Genomic DNA, 27,078 nt, shown 5'->3' on the forward strand with positions numbered 1-27,078 from the left:
TCAAATGAGATAACATTTCTAAAACACCTTCTACATAGTAGACAATAGAAATGTTAGCTATAAATATTACTATGAAAGAAATATTTTTAAAGTGTTTTAAGTTCTAGTGAACAACACAAACAATTTTCTAGAGTAAGCTGAACCTGAAGTCATTTTAATTAAACAGCCAATAACCAATCAATGAGTATTTATTAAGCTTGGTATTCTGAGCCAGGTGGATCAGATAGATGGCATGGTAGATAGAGTGCTGGGGCTGAAGTCAAGAAGACTCATCTTTCTGAGTTAAATCTAGTCTCAGGTATTTCCTAGTTGTGTGATCCTGGGCAATTCATTTAACTCTGTTTGCCTCAGTTTCCTCATCTGTAAAATAAGCTGAAAAATGAAATGGCAAACCATTCCTGTATCTTTATCAAGAAAATGCAAATGAAAGTCATAGAGTCAGGCAAAACTAAGATGACCGAACAATAACAATATGCCAGATACTGTGCTAGGCAGTGGGTGTACAAAAACCAAACAAAACCCAATGAAATTTCCCTGTCTCAAGTAACTTATATTCTTTTGGGGGAAGATAACTTGTAATCATAAAAACATATACAAAACATATGCTATATATATGTAAGGTGGTTTCAGAGAGGAGGCATTAATAATTGTGGGAGGAGATATCAGTAAAGAACTCATATAAAAGGTAGTATGTGAACTGAAAGTTGAAGGCAATTAGGTATTCTAAGAAGCATAGAGGATGTATATCAGGCATGGTAGACTGCAAAGATAGGGAGACTGAAGAGGAAATTTTATGTGTAATGAAAAATAAGGCAGCAATTTGGTTGAACAGTAAAATGTATGGGATTTGAATATAAGCTAGAAAAGATAGAGAGATAAGTGAGAGCCAGATTGTGAAACAAATAAAATTTTGTCATTTAACATAATCTTTTTGGGCCAAATTCTGTGTAAGCTAGAGAAATAATCCTTGCTAAGGATAAAATTTACTGTCACTCAGTTAAATATTATGAAATGTTCACCTCTTTCCATATCCACAGATAAAAGAGGAAAAACATGATAGAAGGAGAAAATCACACCATTTGGACCTATTTTGTTTTGGAGGGATTTTCTAAGTATCCAAAATTAGAGATGGTTCTTTTTGCATTCAGTCTGATAATGTACCTGATCACACTGCTTGGTAACAGTACTCTTATTGTAATCAGCATCCTGGATTTTCACCTTCACACCCCCATGTATTTCTTCTTAGGGAACCTTTCCTTCATGGACATCTGCTACACATCCTCCTCTATTCCAACTTTGCTAGTGAACTTGTTGGCCACAGGAAAAACGATCATCTTCTCAGGGTGTGTTCTGCAAATGTATCTCTCTCTTGCCATGGGGTCCACAGAGTGTGTCCTCTTGGCCGTGATGGCATATGACCGGTACGTGGCCATCTGTAACCCTTTGCGATACACTATTGTCATGAATCAAAGGATCTGTGTGGAAATGGCAGCTGGATCGTGGATAACTGGTTGCCTCACAGCCCTCCTAGAAACAAATTCTGCTCTACAAGTGCCTCTTTGTGGGAATGTGATTGATCATTTCACTTGTGAAATTCTTGCCATGCTAAAATTGGCCTGTAGCAGCTCCTTGCTCATGGACATGATTATGCTAGTGGTCAGTGTGCTTCTCCTTCCCATTCCCATGCTCTTAATTTGTATTTCCTATTTTTTCATCCTTTCTACCATCTGGAGAATTAACTCAGCTGAAGGAAGAAACAAAGCTTTTTCTACTTGTGGAGCCCACTTGACAGTGGTGATTTTGTACTATGGGGCTGCCCTGTCCATGTACCTCAAGCCCTCAACAGCAAGTTCTCAAGAAACAGACAAAATCATTTCTTTACTTTATGGGGTGCTGACGCCCATGCTAAATCCCATCATCTACAGTCTGAGGAACAAGGAAGTCAAAGAGGCTGCAAAAAAACTATTTAAGAGAAATTCTCCTTTGTCACAAACATAAAAGATTCTGATTGGGTTAAGATCACTTTGTAACTGCAGGAGTAGATCATTATAATGTGGCTACTTTGAAGAATAGCAAGGAAAGTCATTTAGCATCTAAAGCTCTGTCTTTGACTCTTTATTGTATGAGCTGATAGCAAAAGAAGTCAGTTATTACAATATAAGAGACATATATTTTACTTAGAGGCACTATGCTGTCATAGAATAAAATGCTGGATTTGGGATCAGGATCTCTGTTATGATTCAGGTGCTTGTTGGCTGTGAATCATGGGCAAGTCCCTTAATCTCTTTGGGTTTCAATTTTCTTATCTGTAAAGTAAGTGTAATGATATTCATGCTACCTACCTATTTGTGAACAAAGAACTTTGTAAGATCCCAAGTGCTATAAAAATGTGAATTATTTAATAAGTAGATGGAATATTTGCTTAAACACAGAACAGTAAATTCCACCACATATGTATTAATGTTTTCTATTTACTTTTCTTTTATGTTCCATAGATGTGAGCATTAATATTTGTTATTATGTCTTTGTATCTGTCAATTTTTGTATTCCCTCAATTTAGAAAATACTTGCTCTTCAAAAGTCACTACATCTAGGATGTCTTTCCCAATGAATTCAAGTAAAATAATTATCTTTTTGCCTGACATTCAAGGCTTCCTATAGTTTGTCACTAAGCCCCTTTATCTCATTTTCATTTGGTGACTTCATCAACTCCCAGGAATTCATTTATGATTTGTAGCCAACTCCAAGATTTAAATATCTAGTTCTAGTCTCTCTCCTGAGCTTTAATCCTGCATTACCAGCTGCCTATTAGACATTTCAAAATGGATGTTGCAGGTCTTTCACACTCAATATGTTCAATATGTTCAAAACAAAGTGCAGTATTTTTTCCTCTTACAAACCCATACGTTTTCAGAACTTCACTGTTTCTGTCAAGGGTGACATTATCCTTTCAGTTAGCAAATATGGTGTCATGCTTGGCTCCGCATTCACTTACCCCAAATATTCATTCATGCAATGCCTACCCTTGTTTCTATGACTACAACATCTCTCACATTTGGACACATCTCTTTATTCCAGTGGCTACCATTTTAGTGCAGACTGTCATCACTTTTTCTGGACTACTATAATACTTTCCTAAAAGATATCTTTTCCCACTCCAGTTTATTTCTTCAAACAGTTGCCAAAGTGATTTTTCTAAAGTATAAATCCAATCATGTCATTTCTAGGCTCAAAAAACTCTAGTGGCTCCCTATTACATTGAGGATAAATTCTTCTGTTTGTGATTTAAAGATCTTTCTAGCCCAGCCCTATCCTACTTTTTCTTTTAAGGTAACTTAAACAGTATTCTTCCACCATCCCCTCTACACACCCTATAGTCCAGCCATTTCTCATAAGGAACACTTCATATCTCATCTCCATGTGCTTATGCACTAGCTTTTGAAGTGTCTTGCATTTCTGAAATTCTCTCTTTCCTCATCTCTTCATCTAGTAGTCCTGGTTTCCATCAACTCACCCCAAAGGCTACCTTCTATATAAGGCTTTTTACATTAGTCACTTAAGCAGCTAGTGCCTGCTACACCAAAATTTCCTTATATTTGGCTTATGGTTGTTTTGAATAGATGTGTTTCCCATTAGAATATAAGTTCCTCAGAGGCAGGGAATGTTTCTTTTGTCTTTACTTCTCTTGTGATCAGCACAATTTCTGGCATGAGATAAATGTTTAATAAATGCTTTTTGACTGGTCATTACTTTCCTTCATGTACTCTTTGTTTTTGCCAAATTGTGCACTTTGCTTTGCAAAAATAACTTGCCATGTCTTTGCTTATATCGTTTTTTTTTTTTTTTTTTTGTTTTGTTTTGTTTGTTTGTTTGTTTTGCTGAGGCAGTTGGGATTAAGTGACTTGACCAGGGTCACACAGCTAGGAAGTATTAAGTGTTCGAGACCAGATTTGAACTCAGCTCCTCCTGACTTCAGGGCTGCTGCTCTATCCGCTGTGCCATCTAGATGCCCCACTTATATCATTCTTTATGCCTGGAATTTCCTCCTTCCCCAACTTTGTCTGTTGGATTCCTACATTCTCTATAAAATCTTCCCTGATTCCACTTCCCACTCTACATTTCTTGTGTCCCAGTAGTTAGAAACAGTTTTGTCCTTGGATCCCAAGCAGCACTTACTAAGGGTCTTAATGTTCTAAACTCTGAGGAAATAAAGCTAAATCATAGCTCTGCTGTTTTGGGTAATTTGAGTCAATTTACTTCATTTATTTAGTTGGGCTAGATGAACTGTATTCCTCCAATTAAATAATCTGGACCAAATAAAAGCACTTATAACAGAAAAGGGAGTAAATCCTATGTGAATTCTTGAATAAGGAAAAAAATAACCACCAAAAACATATTTAGTGCAAAGACTCTAACTACTGTAGTAAAGGCTATTGGCCAAAAACTACTTGGAAAACTGGAAAGCACTCTGGAAGTAATTGGTTGGGCTTTTTAAAAATTTAATTTTATGTATTTTTTGGTTATATTTTAAAATTTTGGACTGTTACATTCCTTCCCTATCCCATATTAGAGACCATCATTTGACACAGATGTGTGGGTGTATGGGTGTGTGATCCTGTGTGTGTACAACATCCTATGCAAAATTCTATTTATCAATTCATGTTCAGAGATAGATATCATCTTTCTTCATATGGCCTTTGTAGTTGTTTTGAATACTTATAATACTCAGAATAGCTTAGTTTTTCACAATTATTCTTTGAAAAATATTACTGTTACTGTATACAACCTTCTTTTGGTTCTGCTCATTTCACTTATTATCTTATCCAATCCTTTCATGTTTTCCTAAAATCAACCAGCTCATCATTTCTTATAGTATAATAATATTCCATCACAAATCATATAACACATCTTATTCAGCTATTCCCCAATTTATGGGCATCCCTTCAATTTCCAGTTCCTTGCTACCAGAAAAAAGCTGCTATAAATATTTTAGAACACATAGGTTCTTTTCTTTTTACCTTGATCATCTTGAAAAAATATTAGGAAAGCATATAAAGGCAAAGAACTGAAATTGAAGGGATGAAGCTAATATAAACAATCATGGAAGATAAACCTAAAAATGTTTTTAAATACTTGAAACCCATACAGTCAAAAATAGAAGGGAAATAGTGAACTGAGAAAACAACTTAAAGTTAATTTCTCTGATTAAGTTTTCTTATCCAAGATATATAAAGAACTACTTAAACTTCAGGGAAAGATGAACAAAAACCATTATTTGAATCATAAATGGTCAAATCACAATGAGCAGGAAATTTTCAAAGGAAGAAACCCATGTTATCCATAATCATTTTTTAACATCTCTAAATTAGATAAATATATATTCAAACATCTATAAGATTCTACCTTGTACCCATAAGAATGGCAAAGATGAGCAAAGAAGGAAAATGACAATTGTTGGAGTTCCTTCAAGAAAACAGACACTCTAATGGTAGATCAGTATCCACAAAGTCACTAAATTACTACTGAGTCAAAGAGATCAAAATGCTGCTACTTCTACTCCAAAGAAGAGAAAAGAAATCAGGTGTACAAAAATATTTATAGCAGCAATTTTTGTGTAACAAAGCACTAAAAACAAAAGTTGGAATCAGCTGAGCTAATGATATAAATGCAATGATGAAAGGGAGGCATTCAGAGAACCTTGAGATGAATTGTCTATGAACTAATATGTTGATAAAGGAGCAGAACCAGCAAAACGATTTTCCAATAACATTGTGTAAGAAAATATCAGTGATTAACAATGATTCCACAGAATCATTTATGAAGCAAGTTACACACTTTGACAGAGAGTGTGGAGTCAGCATAAAATGAGACACATTTTCGGACATCAATGATGTAGAAACTTATTTTTCTTGACTATATTAAAAGTTAATTTTTTTTCTTATTTTCAGTTGAAGGAGTGGGAAAAAAGAAGGAGCTTGGGAACTGAGAAAGTGGGAAAGAGAAGGGATTGAGTCTGGGAAACAGGACCACCTTTCCTTATGGCTTAGAGACCTTTAATTAAGAACTTAGGTGATGTTGGTCAAAAATTCAGACCTAAAGATTGATCCAAGGAATTATCTCACAATTATACCCCTTAAACAACCCTTATGTCTTCTTCTAAAACTGACTCTATACTTATCATTCAATTATTGCTTCCATGTTCCTTTGATTGTTTATTGACACTTGGGTAAAGTGGACAGCTCTTGCTGAGTATTGGAACTTGTACCTGCTTGGCCTCCCCCGCCAAACTTAGAAAGTCCTTAATTTTTCATCAATCAAAAATCAGATTACTTAATGTGGTATCCTGATTGTTTCATTGAAGTATTTTTTTTAATGAACCAAAAAAAAAAAAACCACAACAAAAAAACAGAAGGAAGAATTGAAAGTGTCACAGATAACCAGGACAGCTTTTAAAGTTATATGCTTTATTTATTTTAGATTTTTAGAGAATAGGTAACAATATCTAAAAGAGATTCACAGTTTCATCTATGATGCTCATTTCTATTATATCAAATATGTGTATATATACTATATATGTTATATACTATATTCTCTATATGTGTGTGTATGTGAAAAAGATCATTGTTATTTGATGTTAAGTTTAGAATAAAATTTTTTTGAAAATTTAGAACTTACCTCTAAGATGTTTTCCTCTCTTTTGAACATCTATGTTGTTTTAAAATATCATATTTATGTATATTTAGTGTGTGAATAATATATACTCTGTAAATATGAATACAATGTAAATGAATTTGTGGAAATATATAAACATTATTTATATTTTAAAGACAAATAGTTTTGTGATCTTTTTTATATAAGCTATTCCCTTCCTATAGTTATTTCTATTGAAAACAAACACAAAGTCCTTATTAATAAGTATGCTGAATTTATCCAAGAACAAAAGGTCCCACATTGTATGTTTATGATAATGTATGTCTCCTTCTGCAACTTGAATCCACCATGAAGTAGACCTGTTATCAGTATCCTGGAATCATGTTTGGTCAGCATGATAACCAAATACAACTTTAAAGAACACATATTGGAACATGATAGGGAATGATGGGTTTGTAAAAATTGAGGCATAGATATATTCACATATTTATAACATATATTTTAATAAAATATCACACACATATATGGCATGGCTAAAGTAGGAATTTGTCTTGCTTGACTACACATATTTGTAATTGGTTTTTCTTTTCTTGCTTTCTCAATGAAAAAAGAAAGTAAAGTAGGAGGAAAAGGATATAAACCTGAAAATAAAACTGGATTTTAAAAAATAAAAATTCTTTAAACAATAAAAGAATATATGTCGTATGTGTGTGTATAATGTTATTTAAAGAGTCTGATTCCCATAAGAACAAAGAATGAATGAATAAACACATACTAGTAAATAATTATTGTCAGTGTCAAGAGAATGTTTTGACAGTCTTTTATAGCTAAGGAAGTAAAGAAATAACAAAAATGAGAGTATCTTTGAGATTTTTTCTTCTTGTTTGTAGAGCTATCTACTTTTCAAGTTTAATGTTTCCAGATTCTTATTCTATTTCTCTACTCTAAAATGGGGGCTATCATAACACTCTCCTCAAAGAATTGTTATGAGGAAAGTACTATATACATGAGATAATATTAATACTATATATTCTCCCATCAATACTTCAAATAATATCAAATGATGGAATATCAAATTCTCAGAATATGCAAAACTGCAAAAATACATAAATAGATTAAAGCACATGAACTATCTACTTTTCAAGTTTAATGTTCCCAGATTCTTATGCTATTTCCCTACCCATAAAATGGGGACTATAATAACATCTTCCTCAAAGAAAGCAAAAATGATGAAGATTCTCTTCAGAGGATTTAAGAGGAAAAAAGGATAATAATCAGAGATTATGAGAATTAAATAGGATTAATAGGGTTAAGATATGAAGGGAGTGCCCATATCACTTAGGTCACATATTCAACCAAACATATATGAAACTTTTATTATTAATGTCCCATTCCTTGGAACTATTTGATATTAGCAGAAATCATCAGAGACTGAATTTTCTCTTCTTCACAATAGATCCTGGGCCTGAGATCTTTTTCTGGATAATCTTAGTTCTTTTCATCTCCATTTAGGCTCTTAAGAAAAAAATATAGTATAAATTCTCCTTTTTTTTTTTTAACTAAATGAAAATATGTCATTCTTTGCCTAAATTCTTATTTAGCCTTAATCACTGAATGGGAGTTGCCTCAGTCCAACTGAGACCTATTAAAGACATTAACTGAAAAAACCCAGGGTCTTCCACTACCTCCAGGGCCATCTCCAGTCATCTTGATCTATTTCTTACCACAGGAACTAGATGGCTCCAGGGGACAAAGTGAGACAGATGACTCTTCACAGCCCTCCCTAACTTCAGTCCAATTCATTTTCATATCATGGCAGCAGCTTCCTGATGCCACGGTCCTTTTTGGGAAAGAAGAACAAACAACAACAATTATTACTTTAGAGACCATGTCACTTCGGAGAAAATGCAAACTTAATGAGAAGAAATAAGTTGCAACTTTAGTTTTAATAAGATCATCCTTTAAAATTAAATACTTCACTTACTTATGGGATTGAGTCCCACTGTAACCTATTTGTACTTCCATGGTAGAGAGCAAAAGAAACTAACTTTTAATGATGTCCTATGAAACACAGCTCCCCAATGAAGAGTAAGTGTTAGAGAATGATTTTGTATTCCTGTGGGAGGAATAGTGTCAGAATAGGGATTTGAGATAATGAAGAGAGAGAATCATGTCTTGATTTGAAAGGGGGCTCCAATAATTTCATATCTGAATAGAGTTGCCCATTTTATATACCACAAGGATAATGAGAGACTCCACAATTTCCTGAACCAAAGAAATACTCAGTGATATGATGACTGTTAGTGATAATATCTGAATTCGGCTTTGTAATTTTAGAAGAGGGGCAGTGGCCCTTATACCACTTTATTTTGGAGAAATTGTGAAACTTTTCTAAGTCTTTCACCTTTACTTCAAGTCAAAAAAATTTTTTTTCATCTCAGGGTCAATTCTTCTTCATACTCCAGCTAGCAGTTATTCCAAAATATTTGTATGTTATCTGAGGAAGTGAACACAACTACATATTTAGACTTCACAGATGACTTTATGTCCTATTTTGCTGAAATCAATGTCACTTGGGTCCATATTCCTTATTAGTTTGTAGAGAGACTTTGAGGAGGGGAATGATCTACCAAATGGACAGAATTCTCAAGAATTCCCAACTCTGAATGTGACATTTGGAATGAGAGAGAGAACAGGAAGCTATTGCAAGGAAAAACACATAAGAAGAGAGCTATGGAAAGTAGATGTCAGAGAGTAGAGATTGCAAAGGGCTAGGAGTTGAGGTATCCAGATCAGTGTGATGATTGGGACTATTTTGGTATATCCTATTTGCTAGTGTAATAAGGACCATGAAATATGTTCAGGGTTGTGCTTACTATTTCCAGTTGACCCTACTTTGGGGAACTCTTCTGGCCATTTGTAACTTAATGCCTAAAAGGCTTGCACTTTAGGATGATGAAGAATCCCCTTACTGGCAATTGTAATACAGGAATATGAAATACTAATGACTCAATATATATCTAAAAGAGGGTGTCTCCAACCTCAAAACTCTATTCCCTTCTTTCAATGAAGTATTTGGGGACAAGATAAAAATAGAGAAAAGCTAGAAAAGCTAGGATGAGGATATGAGTGACTTGCCTTATTCCTTATTCCAGTCACTAGGACCAGGCTGGGCCTTTTTTAGAAGACATAAAATAACAATTATTTGGATAATGTAGAACCAAAGTAAAATGCAAGATTCTTAAATCAACAGTCTTATAAACTCCTTTTTGTTCTGATTTTTTTAGCAACCCCCTCCCAGAAAGTATAATAATTATTATAAATATAATAAAACATTCATGTTTACTTTTAATTAATAAATACTTATTTTCTCTCTCCAATTCCCCTCATCTTTGGTAAAAAAAGAAAAGGGAAAAACAAAACTTTTGTTAGAAATATGTGTGTATGTGTATTTAAAATAAATTCCTATCAAGCCATTCTCCAATTGATAAATGATCAAAGGACATTATGAACAGACAATTTTCAGATGATGAAATTGAAATTTTTTTCTACTCATATGAAAGGGTCTTCCAAATCACTATTGATCAAAGAAATTTAAATTAAGACAACTCTGAGATACTACTACACACCTGTTAGATTGGCTAAGATGACAGGAAAAAATAATGATGAATGTTGGAGGGGATGAGGGAAAGCTGAGACACTGATGCATTGTTGGTGGAGTTGTGAACAAATTCAACCATTCTGGAGAGCAATTTGGAATTATGCCCCAAAAGTTATCAAACTGTGCATACCCTTTGATCCAGCAGTATTACTACTGGGCTTATTTTCCAAAGAGATACTAAAGGAAGGAAAGGGACCTATATGTACCAAAGTGTTTTGTGGCAGCCCTGTTTGTAGTGGTTAGAAACTGGAAATTGAATGAATGCCCATGGAGAATGGTTGGGTAAATTGTGGTATATGAGTATTATGGAATATTATTGTTCTGTAAGAAATGACCAGTAGGATGAATACAGAAAGGCTTGGAGAGACTCACATGAACTGATGCTAAGTGAAATGAGTAGAAACAGGAGATCATTAACAACAATACTATATGAGGATATATTCTGATGGCAGTGTATATCTTCAATAATAAGAAGATCCAATTCAGTTCCAATTGATCAATGATGGACAAAACCAGCTACACCTAGAGAAAGACCACTGAGAAATGAATGTAGACTAATTGTATTTTTTTTTCTTCCCAGGTTATTTTTACCTTTCTGAATCCAATTTTTCTTGTGCGACAAGAGAACTATATGGATCCGCACACATATATTGTATTTAAGATATACTTTAACATGTTTAACCTGTATGAAACTCCCTGCCATCTAGGGGAGGAGGTGGAGGGAGGGAAGGGAAAAGTTGGAACAGAAGTGATTGCAAGGGACAATGTTGAAAAATTACTCATGCATATGTTCTGTCAATAAAAAGCTATAATAAAAAATAAAATAAAATAAATTCCTAGACTGGCCATGTAAAAATGTAATGTCTCATTCTGCATCTTAAATCTCTTACCTCTTTGGACAACAGATAAGAAAATGACCCAAAAAAAAAAAAAAAGATGACAAAATGTGTAATAGCTCCTATCCACCCAGAGCAGATGGTATATTATTTTTGTGGGGGTTTAGGTGGACAGTTGAGTAGCATTCTTCATCCTCAGCTTTTTAGAGCTGTGATTAGTCATTGCATTGAGCAGAGGTCTTAGGTCTTTCAAAACTATTTCTCTTCAATTCTTCCTAGACAAGCTTAACACTATTTTACAAATCTCAAATCTGAAGTAAAAGTTCCTAAGAGGTTGTCTATTCCTTCTGAACCAAATTTTTCTAATTCTTTTAGTTAAAAATTTTTTTTGCATAGAAGCATATCAAAACACATTTCTCCAAAGTACCAGAGAATAAACATGAATATTTAATTTGTAAGAAAAACTTTAGCAAGGTATTGGGCAGAAGTTCTTCAACAAAACATTTTATTGAATTTGAGATTTAATTCAGTCAAAAGATTTGAGTTTTTTGGACACTGATTCTTGAATAAGAATAGTAATAAGAACTCTGTTCTTGTGATTGAGGCAATAAATTTATCAATATGTACAGTAAAACAAAATATTTGTCTTTGCAATGTTGTTATACAGATTTTCTTCTGGTTCTGTTCACTTTATTCTTCATCAGTTTCTCTAAGTCTTCTCAGATTATTTTGATACAATCCCTTCAGCCATTTCTCATGGTACAATGTTTCATTAAAGATTTTTGTAATACTAACATGGTCTCCACAATTTATAGTTTAGATATGTTACAGTTTACCCCTCTCTCAGCATTCTCTGGTACTGCTTAAGAGTGCTGAGGTGTCTAGACTCTCTGTTAATGGTTTCAATAACATTTCACCAAGTATAGGGGCATTTCATTTTAATGCAACATTTTATGTTTTCCAGGTAAATGGTTTTTTTTCGATTTTTAAAAAAAAATCCTTTAGCTTTGAGCATTTTTCTTCTCTCATGAACAAATAAGTTCTGTTACATTCTATGTATCCATCTATTACTTGTGTAAAGTTTTCTGCATTCTGCTCTAAACTATTCTCTTTCTAATTTTTCTCATAGCTATTATTTTTATTCTGAATTGAATTTTTGTTCCTTTCTTCATTTCATTTCTTCATTTATCTTCCAACCCTTCATGTAGTCCTTAAAGCCAAGTCGCTTTTTTTTCCTCTGTGCCTCTACTAATATTTATTGTCGAGTTACTCTTTTTGTCTGGGTTTAACTCTATGGCTTCCCTTAATTTTTAACATCTTTCTCATTTTGTATGTGGACCTGCCTCCTCACAGTCAAGGGTAGGTAGAGTTGAGTCACAGGGAGTTCCAAAATAAGTACCGGCAGGCTTGTGTCAGGGTAGCTTCATAAATTTCCAGAATCTGAGCTATACCCAGAAAAAGAACTCTGGGAGATGACTAAAAACCATTACATTGAATTCCCAGTCCCTATATTTATGCACACCTGCATCTTTGATTTCCTTCACAAGCTAATTGTACAATAATTCAGAGTCTGATTCTTTTTGTACAGCAAAATAATGTTTTGGTCATGTATACTTATTGTGTATCTAAGTTATATTTTAATATATTTAACATCTACTGGTCATCCTGCCATTTAGGGGAGGGGGTGGGGGGGGTAAGAGGTGAAAAATTGGAACAAGAGGTTTGGCAATTGTTAATGCTGTAAAGTTACCCATGTATATATCCTGTAAATTAAAGGCTATTAAATAAAAAAAAAAAAAAAAAAAAAAAAAAAGCCTAAAGGTTAAAATGGAAAAAAAAAAAAAAAAAATTTCCAGAATCTGGTAGTGATGGGTCCTAGGAGGTGGAAAGGGAGAAGTATATGTCTGGAGGCAAGCCTTAGGATCTGCTTCCTGCCTAGGTGTGGGTCCAGTAGTACTGGGTCCACAGCATATATTTATCAAGCACCTACTATATTTCTGGCTCTATGCTAGACATTAAGGCTACAAGTACAAAGAATGAAAAAAAAATCCCTGGGACTGAGTATAAGACTGCACATACAAATAGAAAGTATTATTCTGGCTTAGTATGTGGGGTAAAATTCAGGGTAAAAATTAACATTTAAATGTAATAGTTTCACATTGATTTTCTTTATTGATGGCAATTACTAAATTGTGAAGTTCTCCAGTTAAAAAACTGTTTATTGTCTTTTTTGTATCCCAAACTTTTAGCGCAATGCCTGGCACACTTAATAAATGCTTATTGACTAACTGATGGTCCATAGTTCCCTTTTTCTACTTTATTTTTGCTTCATTTTGAAATTGCAACCATAATTTGTCTTAGAAGAAAAAATTACAGCATTATCTTTTTCTAGTTTTGAAAATGGCTCACATAAAAGGGTAATTTGTTCTATAAATGTGAACCATGTAGGAATTAATCCTTTCCACAGAAACGCCTGTCTTATGCTGAATAGCAATGAGTGGCAATAGCTATTCAACGTGCAATCTCAATATATACCACCAGGTGGAACTCTGAGCTTGAGTCATTTCACTTTCCTCTAACACAACTCACATATACTAACTGTTAGGAAGCTCCTCTTTATCTCCCTGGCTCTGACATTTCTTCCTGTGGTTTGAATGGATCTTAGCTAGAAACCGAGGAATCTTGTCTCAAGTAGACTCTGAACTGATAGAATCACCATTTGGTTTGAGAAATGTCAGCCTGTGTCAGTAAGCATACTTACAATTCAGTGCTAGACAAATCAATTCATGGTAGGGTTAAGCACTGCTATGATTCTGTTTCATAGTGGGGAAAAAAGTCTCATTTTCATATAGATTACCCCAAGGAGAAGTCAATAGTCTATATCTATAATTTGATACCAAATTAGAAAGAGGTTTCCCTTGTAGGATTCCAGGGATTTGTTGTTGGCTCTGTGCTTTAAAACAAAAACAAAAACAAACAAACAAACAAAAAATTTTTTTATAAAAAAGTCCTGGACATGGAAACTTAAGAATTCTCTCTTCCTTTATTTTACCAACAGTTCTAAGGGTCAGCCCGAAGGCTTTTGTGATCCATTTCATTATCCCCCTCAACCCAGGAAGTCTTGGGAGGGGAGGAATTGATAGGAAAATTAGGCAGTGGAGATGATTATCCCATCCAAAGTGAAATCCTTTTAAAAAATTGTTTTATTTAAATAATGTTATTCTAAATAGTAATTTTATTTACTGATTACTACTACTGTTGGTAGAGCTTTGTCACTTTTGTCAGAAAGCAATTAAGCAATTTGGAATTATGCTAAGAATATATAATTCTCTCTCTCTCTCTCTCTCTCTCTCTCTCTCTCTCTCTCTCTCGTCTGTCTGTCTCTGCTATCTTCCTCTCTTCCTCCCCACTTTTGTCTCTCTTCCCCCTCTCAAGATTAGGATGATGATGAAAGCCGAGGTCCCTGTCTAAGCCTTGGTTCCTCAGCATCCAAAGAGAACCAACTCCTATTCCTCTCCCTGCGCGCGCGCGCGCGCAAACACACACACACACACACACACACACATACACACACACAAACATTTTCTACCATATGACATTACATAAACAGTATGCTCAAATCCCTATAACTGATCCCAGAGCCTAAGGACCTGAAATTTCTATTCACTTTACACTCCCACCTCCATTCCTAACAAGATGCAGCATGAGGAAAGGCAGGAGGGAGGGGGCCACGGAGGAATGCATATTACATGCTTTTGCTAGTGTTATTGGCTATCTCATCTCCATCCCGTCCTAGAACATTCCTGAGTTCTGGCAAAGAGGGGATGCACGGGAGACTGACAGAAACAGAGACACAGAGAGGCAGAGACAGAGAGGTAGAAACAGGACGGGAAATAGGAAGTATGAAGTCTCCACCCCAGTCCCGCCCACGGAGGGAGAGACACAGAGCAAAAAGTTCATTCCGCTGAATCTGGGGAGCCATGGCTCGCGGCCGGGACCTCATCCTGAAAACTCTGGAGAACCTGGAGGAGGAGGAGTTCAAGATGTTCAAATTTAAGCTGCGAACGTGGCCGCTGCGGGAAAATTTCACCCCTATTCCCCGGGGGAAGTTGTCATCTCTGGACCGCGTGGATCTCAGTGACAAGATCGTCTGTCACTACCTGGAGGACTATGGGATGGAGCTGACTGCGGAGGTGATCCTAGATATGGGTTTACGAGAAGAAGCTGTCGCACTCCAGCAAGCGGCGAGGCCTGGTGAGGCTCTCTTCTCCTATTCCCTCGCAAAGGCCGAGACCCATCCTCAACCCGCTCATTTCGAACCCCTCCCATTCCACTTCCTACACTTTGTACCAAGTCTCCAGGCTCAAGTTCCCGCCTTGAACTCCATTACAGACCTGAGTTTTCACCTGGGACACAAACCCCTGCCCTCCATCCCAAGCTATAGCCATCCTCTGCCTTCCTGCCTACCGTAGCTTCTTCACTATATATCTGGCCTCCAGACACATCATTCATTACTGTCCCTTTTCCACTCAGCATTATTTTCATTTTCTTGCACTGCCCTTGGGTAAATTGGGGTAAGGAAATACTGGCACAAAAGACTGTAGAAAATATTTAAACACACACATCCTGTCACACATTGTCATATCATCACTAATACACACACAAGTTGATATATACTAACACTCATGAATGTTCACATATACAGACATTCAGCAAGAGAAAGAGCAAAAGAATCACATTTTCTGGGAGCTTAAGACTGGGGAATGAGGTAGGGAAGAAAGAAGAAGAGGTGTCACATGGTAAGGGGGATCCCCAGAGAGAAGAAATTCAGAATTAAGAGAAATTGGAACAATCACTCTTCTATTCTTTACAGCTTCAAGGGCTGACCCAAAAGGAAATGCAGCCCAATCCACTCAGCATTCAGCTAGAGCATGCACTGCATCAGGTAGGTACTAATTCATTTTCTCCCAAGGAACTCTACATTGAAGTCTTTTGCTCTTCATAGCTTGTGGAAGGTAGACACTAAGGGTGAAGGATAAAGGTTCAGGACCAGGGAGCATCCTCCAAGATGTGGAATGTAGGTAGAGTCTTGTTTGTTATTCAGCCAGTACATCTTTCAGGAAGACTTCCTGCATTGAACTTCTGACTATGCACTGAGATACATGTGGGTGGAATCAGTAAAGTAAGCAAGCATACATAGGGATAAAAAGACAAAATCAAAATGATGTCTTCCCTTAAGGAATTGACATTCTGATGAGGGAGATATATATATATATATATATATATATACACATACATATACACATATATGTATATGCATATATGTACTGTTTATATTTATATATGTGTATATGTCATATACTAATCACATATCAGACGTTTTTAGGGAAGAAGGTACTATCATTTGATGGGACCGGGAAAGGCTTCCTATAAAAGGTGGTACTTGAATTTAATCTTGGAAGAATTTAGGGATTCCAAGAGATAGAAGTGAGTAGGGAGAGCAATTCTAGGCATAGGGTACTACAAAGTAATAGAGATGGGGAATAGAATATCCTAGGTTTGGAATAGCAAATATCCTTAGACTGCAATTTTGTATATATAAGTAAACTGGAAAGATAGGAAGAGGCCAGCTTGTGAAGAGCTTTGAATGCTAGAAGAATAGGAAACTATTGGAGTTTATTGAGTACTTAATTGGCATAATCAGGCCTGCATTTTAAGGAAGTCACTTTGGAGATGATGGACTGCAGTAGGGAGAGACTTAAGACCAAATAGAATAACTATTATAATAGAGTTGAAAGATTACTACCCTGAATTAGGGTGGAAACTATGTAAATTAAGGGAGTACACACAGACACACACAGACACACACATAAACATGATTAAAAATTTCAGTGACTATAAGTTTGGTATTATTTCAGTAGAAATGGGGAAGTTCAGCAGAGGGTTGAGCTTAGGAGAAAAAATAATGACTTCTGTTTTGAACATGTTGAGTATGAAACGTGTATCATCTGCATGACAATAATAAAATTATGCAAGCTAATGAAATCACCAAGTAAGAAGAGTATAGCAAGAAAAGAGAAGGGAAACTATAATGGGGCCTTGAGAAATACCCACAGTTAGAGGACTTGACATAACTGATGATCAACAAAGAAGGCTGAGAAAAAACAAGTCAGATGGATAGGAGGAGACCCAAAGAAAGCAGTTATCATGAAAAGTCAGAGATGAGACAGTATCCAGGAGGATCATCAATCTACAGTTGAAAGGGATCTCAGAGGCCATCTAATCCATCATCCTTAGTTTACAAATGAGAAAACCAAGACTCTTAGAGGTTAAATAATTTGCCCAAGATTAAGCATGATTTGAATCCAGGTCCTTGGATTCTAGATCCAAGATATGCGCTACTGTATCATCTTGGTCAATTGTGTCAGATGCTGCAAAGTGGACTAAAGGATGACAAAAATTATCAGATCAGCAATCAGATTAGCAATTAGCTTTGGTGATGTTGGAGAGAGAAGTTTGAGATGACTGATACAGTCACTAATCAGACATTACAGAGGGTTAGAAAGAAGGAGAAAAGAAAAGAGATAACAGGATAGCTAACAGGGATGCTTGGAATAAAGGTTAGAGAGGATAATAGGGGGAGGAGAAGGCAGGCAGTCTGTCTTGGTAAATTCTAAGAGATGGAAGAACATGAGTGGAAGATGTCAAAAAGAAATAGAAATTGAGCCAAGGGGATATTTCATGTTACGTCTTTCCCCAATATCAACAAGTCATAAAAACATGCCAGTGGCTTTACTTCATAGTGCTTTAATATTATGCTATATTAATTTATATTTATTATGTTATAGCATTATTTATAAAATTGTATTATTCATATTATAATATATAATTATATGTATTGTATTATTTATTATAGTTTTATTGCATTGTTTTATATTATATTAAAGGATTCTTGGGAAACAGAATCCCAATTCAATGTTCTGAGAGTAGTGACTTTTTAAAGAAGGTTTGAAGGATATTTCAATTGAGGCTTATCTATGTTTGAAAACCTTAAGACCAGAGCTTCTGCTAGTCCAAAATGGTTCAAGGATTGCAGAATGAATGGAGGTGACAGATAAAGAAAGGAATTAGTGAACACAGTGAGGTTAGTCTCTTCACAGAAGACAATTAGTGAAGATATGAGAGAGAGGAAAAGGCTGGATTAGCTAAAAGGCATAGATAGGCAAATGGTCCCACTGAAAACTCACAAGTTATAATTATGGATTATTGAATGTCTTTTTATGGGGGGAAGAGGAGGAGCAGTCAGACAACCTTGGGGTAACAAAATATACTTGCTTAGAAGGATTTCCCCTGCCCTAGGGCTAATCAAGTATCAATATCAATGATGGAGTATCCATTCTTCCTCTCCTATTCTTTCCCATATGGGTCTGAATGATTTTTCTCCCTCCCAGGAATTAACCATTTGCCCCCTTCTGTTTAAATTTGCAAGAGGCATGAGCCATCATCTCACCCTTTCCCTATTTTTCTCTTCCTCCTGTGTACCCTAGAGGTACATTTTGTGGATCAGCATCGGACAAACCTCATCAATCGTGTCACTGTGCTAGACCCAGTCCTAGATGAGTTGTTTGGGAAGGTTCTGAATGCAGAGCAATATGACACCATCAGGGCTGAGGCCGTCGTACAGAAACAGATGAGACAACTCTACACCTTCATGAGAAACTGGAATGATGCATGTAAAGACATGTTTTTAGAAGCTCTGAGGAAAAACAACCCTTTTCTGGTGGAAGAACTGGAGAAAAGCTGAGGAGCATCTAGCATTCTGCCCTAACCCTGGCACTTTGATGCTTGATTCTCAAGACACTGCAAATTGCCTTAAAAAAATCAAAGTATCAAAATCGAGTCTCTTCCTGTATGTATGTTTTCTCTCTCCTGTTTTGGTCTCCCAAATTGCCTTTAAAAGTCAAATAAAACTATCACAACTGAATCTTTTCCATGTCTCTGATTGTTTTCTCCCTCTCACGTTGGTCTCCTCCAAGTAGGACTGAGCCTGGTCCCTTAACTTCCTCAGGGAAATCTCTTTCAGTCAAGAAACTCTGCTCCACTCCTCTCTAGCACTGAAAACCCTTACCCCTTTGTCCCCTTTTTATGGGGCATGTGTTCACTTCTCACATAGATACCCCAATGAAAGTTTGAAAAAGAAAGAAGTAACATCTTCCTGTCATTTTAGAAGTGCACAAAAAGACAGCCAAAAGACTATGCAGGTAAGCCAGCTCAGATAAAAGGGATGGAATCTACATCTAGAAGACAGATGGAGCAGGGATCTGAAATCAGCTACTACTCTGCACAAAATCCTTATAAATCAAGAACAACTTTAAGAATCAGACACTTGAAATTAGACCCCAGCCCTGGACTCTTAGAACAGAACAGAAAACACAATTTACTTTAAGAGCATGAGGTAGAGAGACCAAACCTGGTAGCGTATTCCTTGGATTATTGGAAACCATAGAAGGGTACCATACCAATTCAGTATATAGGCACTGGAGATTTGAACTCTGAGTGATTGCTAATATTCCACTGGGGCTCCAGTGATGAACCCAATACTTAACTGCATACTGTGAAAAGAGAAGCAAAAAGAAAGTGACTAAGGCCTAAATCCACAGGAGACAAAGACAAAGCATTTGATAAAATAAAGTATCCCTTTATGCTAAAGGATTAAAAAGCAAAGAAGTAAATGAACTTTCTCTTTCTCCTGCTCCTCCTCTTCTTCCTTCTCCTCCTCCTCTTCCCTTCCTCCGGCTTTTTTTTCTTCTTTTGAATTTAAATTTTTGTAAAAATAGTTTTATCATTCATTTTTATAACATTTTGAGTTCCAATTTTTTTGCCTCCTTCACCCTTTTCTGTCCCCTCCTCCCAAGGCATCAAGCAACCTGATATAGATTATACATGTACAATCATTTAAACATATTTCCACATTAGTTGTGTTGTTAAAGAAGAATCAGAACAAAATAGAAAAACCACAAGAAGGAAAAGAAGAAAAAAGTGAAAATAGGATGCTTTGAATTCATTATTCATTCAGAATCCATAATTCTTTATCTGGAAGTGGGTAGTATTTTCCCACTTCGGGTAACTCCCTGTTACCTCCAGAACCAAATATAAAAAATTTTATTTGACTTTTAAATCCCTTCACAATATGATCTCTTCCTTTCTTTCCAATCTTCTCATAATCTGCAATCCAATGACACTGACCTCCTTGCTGTCCCTCACATACAATCTTCCAATCTTCAGACCCTGAGCATTTCCAAAGGCTGTTCCCCATTCTGGAATGCTACCCTTCACTTCTATTTAGCTGGAGGTACATAGGTAGTGCAGTGTACGAAGGGCTGAGCCTGTAGTCAGAAAGACCTGAGTTCAAATATACCCTGTTCAGTAGTTTAGTCATGACTTGTTTGGAGTTTTCTCAGCAATAGTACTGAAGTGATTCACCATTCTCTTCTTCAGCTCATTTCACAGATGAGAAAACTAAGGCAAGAAGGTTAAGTGTCCCCAACTAGTAACTGGGGAATAGCTCTTACATATTTGTATAAATTCCCAGCATATGGCGGATATCAGATCTTTATCAGATATGTTTGATGCACTACTCTCTCCCCATTTGACTTGTGTTCCTTAAATTTGACTGGATGCTACTAATACTAACTTTTTTTTTTTTTTTTTTACTAACTAGAGTTTGTTTGCCTCTTCATGCTAACTTTTTTATGACACTATTATAGTCATTGTGCATATTTTTTGGTTCTGCTTTATTCATTCTTTACTATTACTTTATTTACTATACTGTTTTATTCATTCTTTACTATTTACTACTTAAATAGTAAAGAATTTCCTTGAATTCTTTATATTGTCATTCCTTAAGATGCATACATGTAGACATAACTCAGTGTGACTGGACTTTCCCCCAGGACACTTTTCATACTGCATACTTCACAGACCAGAACTGCTACTTAAAGCTCTACATTAGCATTCCATAATTCTTTTAGTTATTATCCAGTTTCTAGATACAATATTTTATATCTAGCTCCTTCTTAATACAATTAATTCCATTGCAGGCTTTTTTGTGCACATGTGTCTTTTTAATTTTTTTTCTGTCAACATCTGTAGAATATAGACTTTTAAGTAGAATCTTTGGATCAAAGTATGTAACTTATTTACCAACTTTTCTTGCATAATTCCAAATTGTTTTATAGAATTGTTGGACCAGGAGGCAGAACCAGGTAGGCAGAGAAGAGGGAGAACCTCACCAGAACTTTCCCCCAAATTCCTCTGAATATTTTTTATGTACTATCTCAAAACAAATTCTGGAACATCAGACCCCACAAACAGATAAGGTGAAACAATTTTCCAACCAAAGGCAACTTAGAAGGTCAGCAGAAAAAGTCTGTCACACTAAGTTAGGAGTGGAATGCAGTGCAGTACAGACTGAGCTAGTACACACTGGACTCCAGTAAAGCTTTGGAGCAACTGAGTCAGCAGTATTGGCTGCTTCCAGAACTCATAGCCTAGAGGCAGTAAAAGAATCTATCAAGTTGTCAGTAAGCGATTATAAGAGTCTCTTTACTAGCACTGAGGCAAGACTCTGTTGCTATGTCCATTGTCTGGACAGGCCTGACTGGCATTCCCAGGCTAAGGAGTGCTAGCATGTTAAAGCTTGAAGTCACAGTGGAGCAGAGACTTTCCTCACAGTTCTAGGACAGAAAAGAGTGCCTATAGTTTCTCACAGATCAGAGGACAGACCATGAAAGTAGTAAATACACCTCTCCTTAGATTATACCACCTTAGAAGAAGTAAAAATGTACAAGTCCCTAGAAATACCTCTGAAAACAACTACATATCACACACCCCCAGCCCTGAACTTGGGACAGTGCACCTTTTACCCTGGAAGAAAAGCCTTATATTAATAATGAGTTAAAAGTCAGTCACTAAGCTGGGGAAATAAGCAAAAAAAAAAAAAAAAAAAAAAAAGAATCTGAACCATAGAAAGCTACTACGGTTATAAGGAAGCCCAAAATACACACTTAGAAGATAACAAAGTCAATTCTCCTAAACCAAAACCTCCAAGAAAAATATGAATCAGTGTCAGACCATGTAAGAGCTCAAAAAGGATTTTGAAAATTAAGTGAGAGAGGTAGAAGAAAAATTGGAAAGAGAAATGAGAGTGATGTTAAGAAAATCATGAAAAACAAGTCAACAACCTAATAGTAAAGAAAACACATAAAAAGATTAAAGAAAATAACACCTTAGGAAAAGAATAGGCCAAATGGTAAAGGAAGTGGAAAAAGCCAGTGAGGAGAAGAATTTCTTAAAAAGCAGAATTAGTCAAATTGGAAAAAAAAACCATTGAAGAAAATGCCTTTAAAAGTATAACTTGACAAATGCAAAAGGAGGTACAAAAGATCACTGAAGAAAATAATTCCTTAAAAGTCAGAATTGAGCAAGTAGAAGCTAATGACTTCAATAGACACCAAGAAACAATAAAACAAAAATCGAAAGGATGAAAAAATAGCAGAAAATTTGAAAGGAGACATTGGAAAAAACCACTGACATAGAAAATAGAACCTGGAGAGATAATTTAAAAATTACTTGGCTTTTAGATATAAAAGCCATGAACAAAAAAAAAGAGCCTCAACATCATCCTTCAAGAAATTATAAAGGAAAACTGCTCTTATATTTTGAAACTTGAAAGTAAAATAGAAATGAAAAGAACCCATTGATTACCTACCTGAAAGAGATTTCATAATGAAAATTCCCAGAAATATTACAGCAAAATTCCAGAGCTCCCAAAGCAAAGAGAAATTGTTTAAGCATAGGCAAGAGCCAAAGAAAATGTCCTAAGTTGGGAGAAATTGTTTGTGTTCAAGTGCAAAAAAAATTTGTACAAAAATATTTTATAATCATTTTTTTTGATGATTAAGAATTGAAAGTCAAAGGGATGCCCATTAATTGGGGAATGGCTAATCAAGTTGTGGTATATGATTGTAATGGAATATTATTGTACTATAAGAAATGGAAAACAGAATGATTTTAGAAAAACCTGGAAAGACTTACATGAACTAACATAAAGGAAAGTGAACAGAGACAGGAAGATGTGATATCATATACAGTGATAGCAACATAATGATCCAAAACAATTCCAAAGGACTAATGATGAAGCATACTAACCATCTCCAGAGAAAGAACTGAAATTGTTCTTTTATTCAAGTCTTCTTATACAAAATCATTAATATGGAAATTTTCCCTCAATTTTTTAAACATTATTCTTTAAAATTTTGAGTTTCAAATTTTGTTCTTCTCTCCCTCTCTTCCCATCTCAGATGGTAAGCAATCAGATGTAAAATCAAGTAAAACATTTCCTTATCATCTAGGGGTGGAGATGGGGTATGAAAGAGAGGGAGAAAGGGAAGGATAACATTTGAAAGTAAAAAAAAAAACCCAAATGCTGAAAAATGTTTTAATATGTAATTGGAGGAGATTTTGTACATGTATGTATGTATATATGTTTGTATGTGTAAAGAAAGCTGAATGAAGGAGGGATTGGAGTGGGAAAAGGCTTAAGGCAGGAAGACCATCCAAAAGGCTATTGAAATTGTCCAAACATAAGATGATGAGATCCTGTACCTATGAATGGCAGTGGCATTGCAGATAAACTCAAATATACTCATATATATATATATATATATATATATATATATATGTATATATATATATGATAAATACTAGTACAAAGGTAAAAAAACAAATAGGATTTGGCAAGAGATTGGATATGTGGAGTGAGTAAGAGTGAGGAATTGAAGATGACACTTAGTTTGCAAGCCTGGTGACTGGGAGGATGATGGCATCTTTGATAGTCATAAGAAAGTTAAGAAGAAGGAAGCTTTGGTGAGCAAAAGAAATAAATTCAATTTTGGATATTGAATTTGAGATGTTTACCAAGTTTCCAAATGAGATGTCCAATAGTCAGTCAATTGGAAATACAAGACTGGAGAGCAGGAGAGAGTTTTGGTCTAGCTCAGTAGTTCTCAGAATCATCAATAGTGGGGTAGCTAGTTGAAGCTGTGGATAGAGCACTGGCCCTGTAAGTCAGCAGGACCTCATTTCAAATGTGAGCTCATATCCTAGCTATGAGATCCTGGAAAATTCACTTAATCCCAATCACCTCTCAAAACATGCAAAACAGAGAGATGATAAATAAATTCATGGGAGCTAATAAGATAACTAAATAAAATAGTATATAATAAGATAAAAGAAATGAGCCTTGTGGAACACCCATAGACATGCTTAGATAAAAAGGAGTGGTCAGTTAAGCAGGAGGAAACCAACCTAGAGAGAAGAGAGTATTAAGAGAAAAGGGTAATTAGCAGGATTGAGGACTGTGAAATAATAAACTTGAGAAATTCAGAGAAACATGAGAAAACTTATAAGAAATGATGTAGAGAGCCAAAAGAACAATATCCATGACTGCAATAATGTAAATTGAGTCAATACTATGTGACAACAAAATTCAGGTTAAAAACAATGAATCATTTTGCTATCAAATAGTGTGGGACTGCAACGCAACCCCTGATTCAAAATGACTACTCAGAGATTTCTCAAAATGAAGAGTAGAAGTTTTATTAGAATCTCGAGAGAAGCGGGCAGTCTGCTTACTGAGTTCTCTGAGAGATGGCCACTGATTACAGAGTTAGAAGCGATTAAATAGTCACAGGAACCCATGACCCCTTCCTTTTATCTGGTTAATTTTCACTGCTTGCTCAAGTGGAAGTAGCAAAGGATTGCTAAATTCTAGTCTAGAAGATTTAGTTGACATTGCAGGTGTGTTTGCCTAAATTTATTGTGGTCATCTTGTTACAATGTTTGTAAATGCTTGCTTGAGCTGATAAGAGCACTCTATTGTAATGTTTGTACAAAGAATTTCATTTTTCTCAAACCCATCAGACCTTCATAAACTAAAATTTAAGTTATAGATTCACTCTACCTTAATTAATGATTTAATAATCACAATCTCTCACAACAAGGAGATTTATTTAATGGTAAATAATCAATTAAGCCAAAGGGGTTAAAAATTTCCTAGATTAACTAAGGAGATTTGGTTTACCTCAGTCTTTTCTCAATCAACAGAGATAGCCAGTTTGGAGACTTCTCCAATATCTCCAGGCCATTAAATAATTAGTCAGGCTCTTCTCTAAATTGAGTAAAGATCAAGGGATTATCTCTTAAATGTTTTCTGCTGGAAAAGCAAGTCTTTGCTCTTCTTCCCAGAGCCTACTAATTAAACAGACTCTTGATGCTGTCTTGAATTACCCAAAATTATCATTTTGAGAAGTCCTCAGTTTCCCATTTCACTCAAAACTATCATACTTTCCTTATTGTTAGTTAACAATGGGGAAATCACAAAAGTGAAAAGTGATCAGCTATCAAACACAATCTCACTATAGGTGGTTTTGCCAACTTATTTCATGGAATGTTCTTCCTAGGGAGGTTTGTAGTAGTGTTTGTTGGAAAGAGTCTGTTATGTGAAAAGAAATGTATCAATGTAAAGAAGTCACATAAAGAATTGGCTACAAATGAAAATAAAAGGAAAAAGAAAAAAAGAGACACTCAAAAACAAACAAACAAAAAATGAGGGAACAAAATGGAAGAAACTTGCAGAGGGAGTAATTAAAAAGCCAGGATTGATATTTGTATTTAGAAATTAATTTTCAAATACAAATAAGTATAAATTTAAATATAAATAGTTTTTAATATATACTTTGAGCAGCTCTTCCTCAATTAAATTGAATTCATATGCAAGTAAAGGCATCACTCTTGGGATGTCATTGGTCCTCTTTAAGAACAGCACAATAACAACCACAAAATTTATTACTCATCTACTATATGCAAAATCCTAGAAGATGAGAAAGAGAGAGAGAGAGAGAGAGAGAGAGAGAGAGAGAGAGAGAGAGAGAGAGAGTGAGAGTGTATTTCTGCCCCAAGGAAATTCAAGTTATACTGGGAGCATAGTAAATACTGGACTTCCATATTATGGCAAGAATGCAGGATGAAAGCTACAAGTTCCTTTAATGATGATAAGTATTTGTTGTTTTTTAATCTATTTGTTGTGTCTGATTCTTTGTAACCCCATTTAGGAATGGTTTGCCATTTCCTTCTGCAGATGATTTTACAGATAAGGAAACTGAGGTAAACAGGGTAAAATGATCTGTCCAGGGTCACACAGCTAATAAGTGTCTGGAGCTAAATTTGAATTCAGATCCTCCTGATTCAAGGGCTAGTGCTGTTTGTTGTATCATTTAGTGCTAAATCTAGGTCTAAATTAATTTGCATGATTCTAGAGCTAGCTATCGGAGCATTATGGAAGTTGAAAGAAAATTACTCATCTCAACCTTAATATCAAATAGACTGTGTGTATTCCTGCTGAGAAGAAATGTTTATTAAAAAGAAACATGTTGATCCAAAAAGTTCTTTGTCCTCTGGCTTTGGGTCTTATTTTCAAGAGTGAAAAATATACTGATTAGCTCTAGGCATGTTTCTTCTCTTTGAGGAAGCAGCAAGTGGCAGCTCAGTAAGTAGAAGCAACATCAACTGTCTTGATCATAATGCAATAATGTATAGGGAAATAAAGAAAAGATGGACACTTAAGAATATAATTTCTTTTACTAGTATATATATATACACTTTCTTGAATTGGTAATTTGTTGTTATATATTTTTAATCCTCCCTGATGTTCTCCTAGGCATATGACAGTGTTCTTTTTTGTTTTATTTTATTTTGTATTCCTTTTCTATTTTTCTTATTCTGTTTTTAAAGTAAATTAACAACAACAAAAAATAATTTATATATTATTTTATGGAGGGATAGATTCTAGATCTATGGTTTCACTGGATT

At 35.3% G+C, this 27,078-nt stretch overlaps 2 protein-coding genes across 2 annotated transcripts; both read left to right on the plus strand.

Moving 5' to 3' along the window:
* The first annotated feature begins 1,047 nt into the window (after positions 1-1,047).
* Positions 1,048-2,485, plus strand: LOC100926112 (olfactory receptor 2K2-like). Its single transcript, XM_031937313.1, has one exon. The coding sequence runs from the start codon at positions 1,054-1,056 to the stop codon at positions 1,996-1,998; it is 945 nt and encodes a 314-aa protein (XP_031793173.1). The 5' UTR covers positions 1,048-1,053; the 3' UTR covers positions 1,999-2,485.
* Positions 2,486-15,048: 12,563 nt separating this feature from the next.
* Positions 15,049-19,132, plus strand: PYCARD (PYD and CARD domain containing). Its single transcript, XM_012542685.3, has 3 exons — positions 15,049-15,402; positions 16,022-16,093; positions 18,696-19,132. The coding sequence occupies exons 1-3, from the start codon at positions 15,129-15,131 to the stop codon at positions 18,950-18,952; spliced, it is 603 nt and encodes a 200-aa protein (XP_012398139.1). The 5' UTR covers positions 15,049-15,128; the 3' UTR covers positions 18,953-19,132.
* Positions 19,133-27,078: the final 7,946 nt, after the last annotated feature.

The sequence above is a fragment of the Sarcophilus harrisii genome, chromosome 1 (genome assembly GCF_902635505.1).
Source record: "Sarcophilus harrisii chromosome 1, mSarHar1.11, whole genome shotgun sequence".
NCBI classification, from domain to species: domain Eukaryota; kingdom Metazoa; phylum Chordata; class Mammalia; order Dasyuromorphia; family Dasyuridae; genus Sarcophilus; species Sarcophilus harrisii.

What these genes read in the sequence shown, in the direction of transcription:
- LOC100926112 (XM_031937313.1), top strand. Translation starts at nt 1,054, where the DNA reads ATGATAGAAGGAGAAAATCACACCATTTGGACCTATTTTGTTTTGGAG.
- PYCARD (XM_012542685.3), top strand. Translation starts at nt 15,129, where the DNA reads ATGGCTCGCGGCCGGGACCTCATCCTGAAAACTCTGGAGAACCTGGAG. An exon ending in CCAGCAAGCGGCGAGGCCTG is followed by an intron (nt 15,403 to 16,021) that starts GTGAGGCTCTCT and finishes TATTCTTTACAG; the next exon opens with CTTCAAGGGCTGACCCAAAA. An exon ending in TAGAGCATGCACTGCATCAG is followed by an intron (nt 16,094 to 18,695) that starts GTAGGTACTAAT and finishes TGTGTACCCTAG; the next exon opens with AGGTACATTTTGTGGATCAG.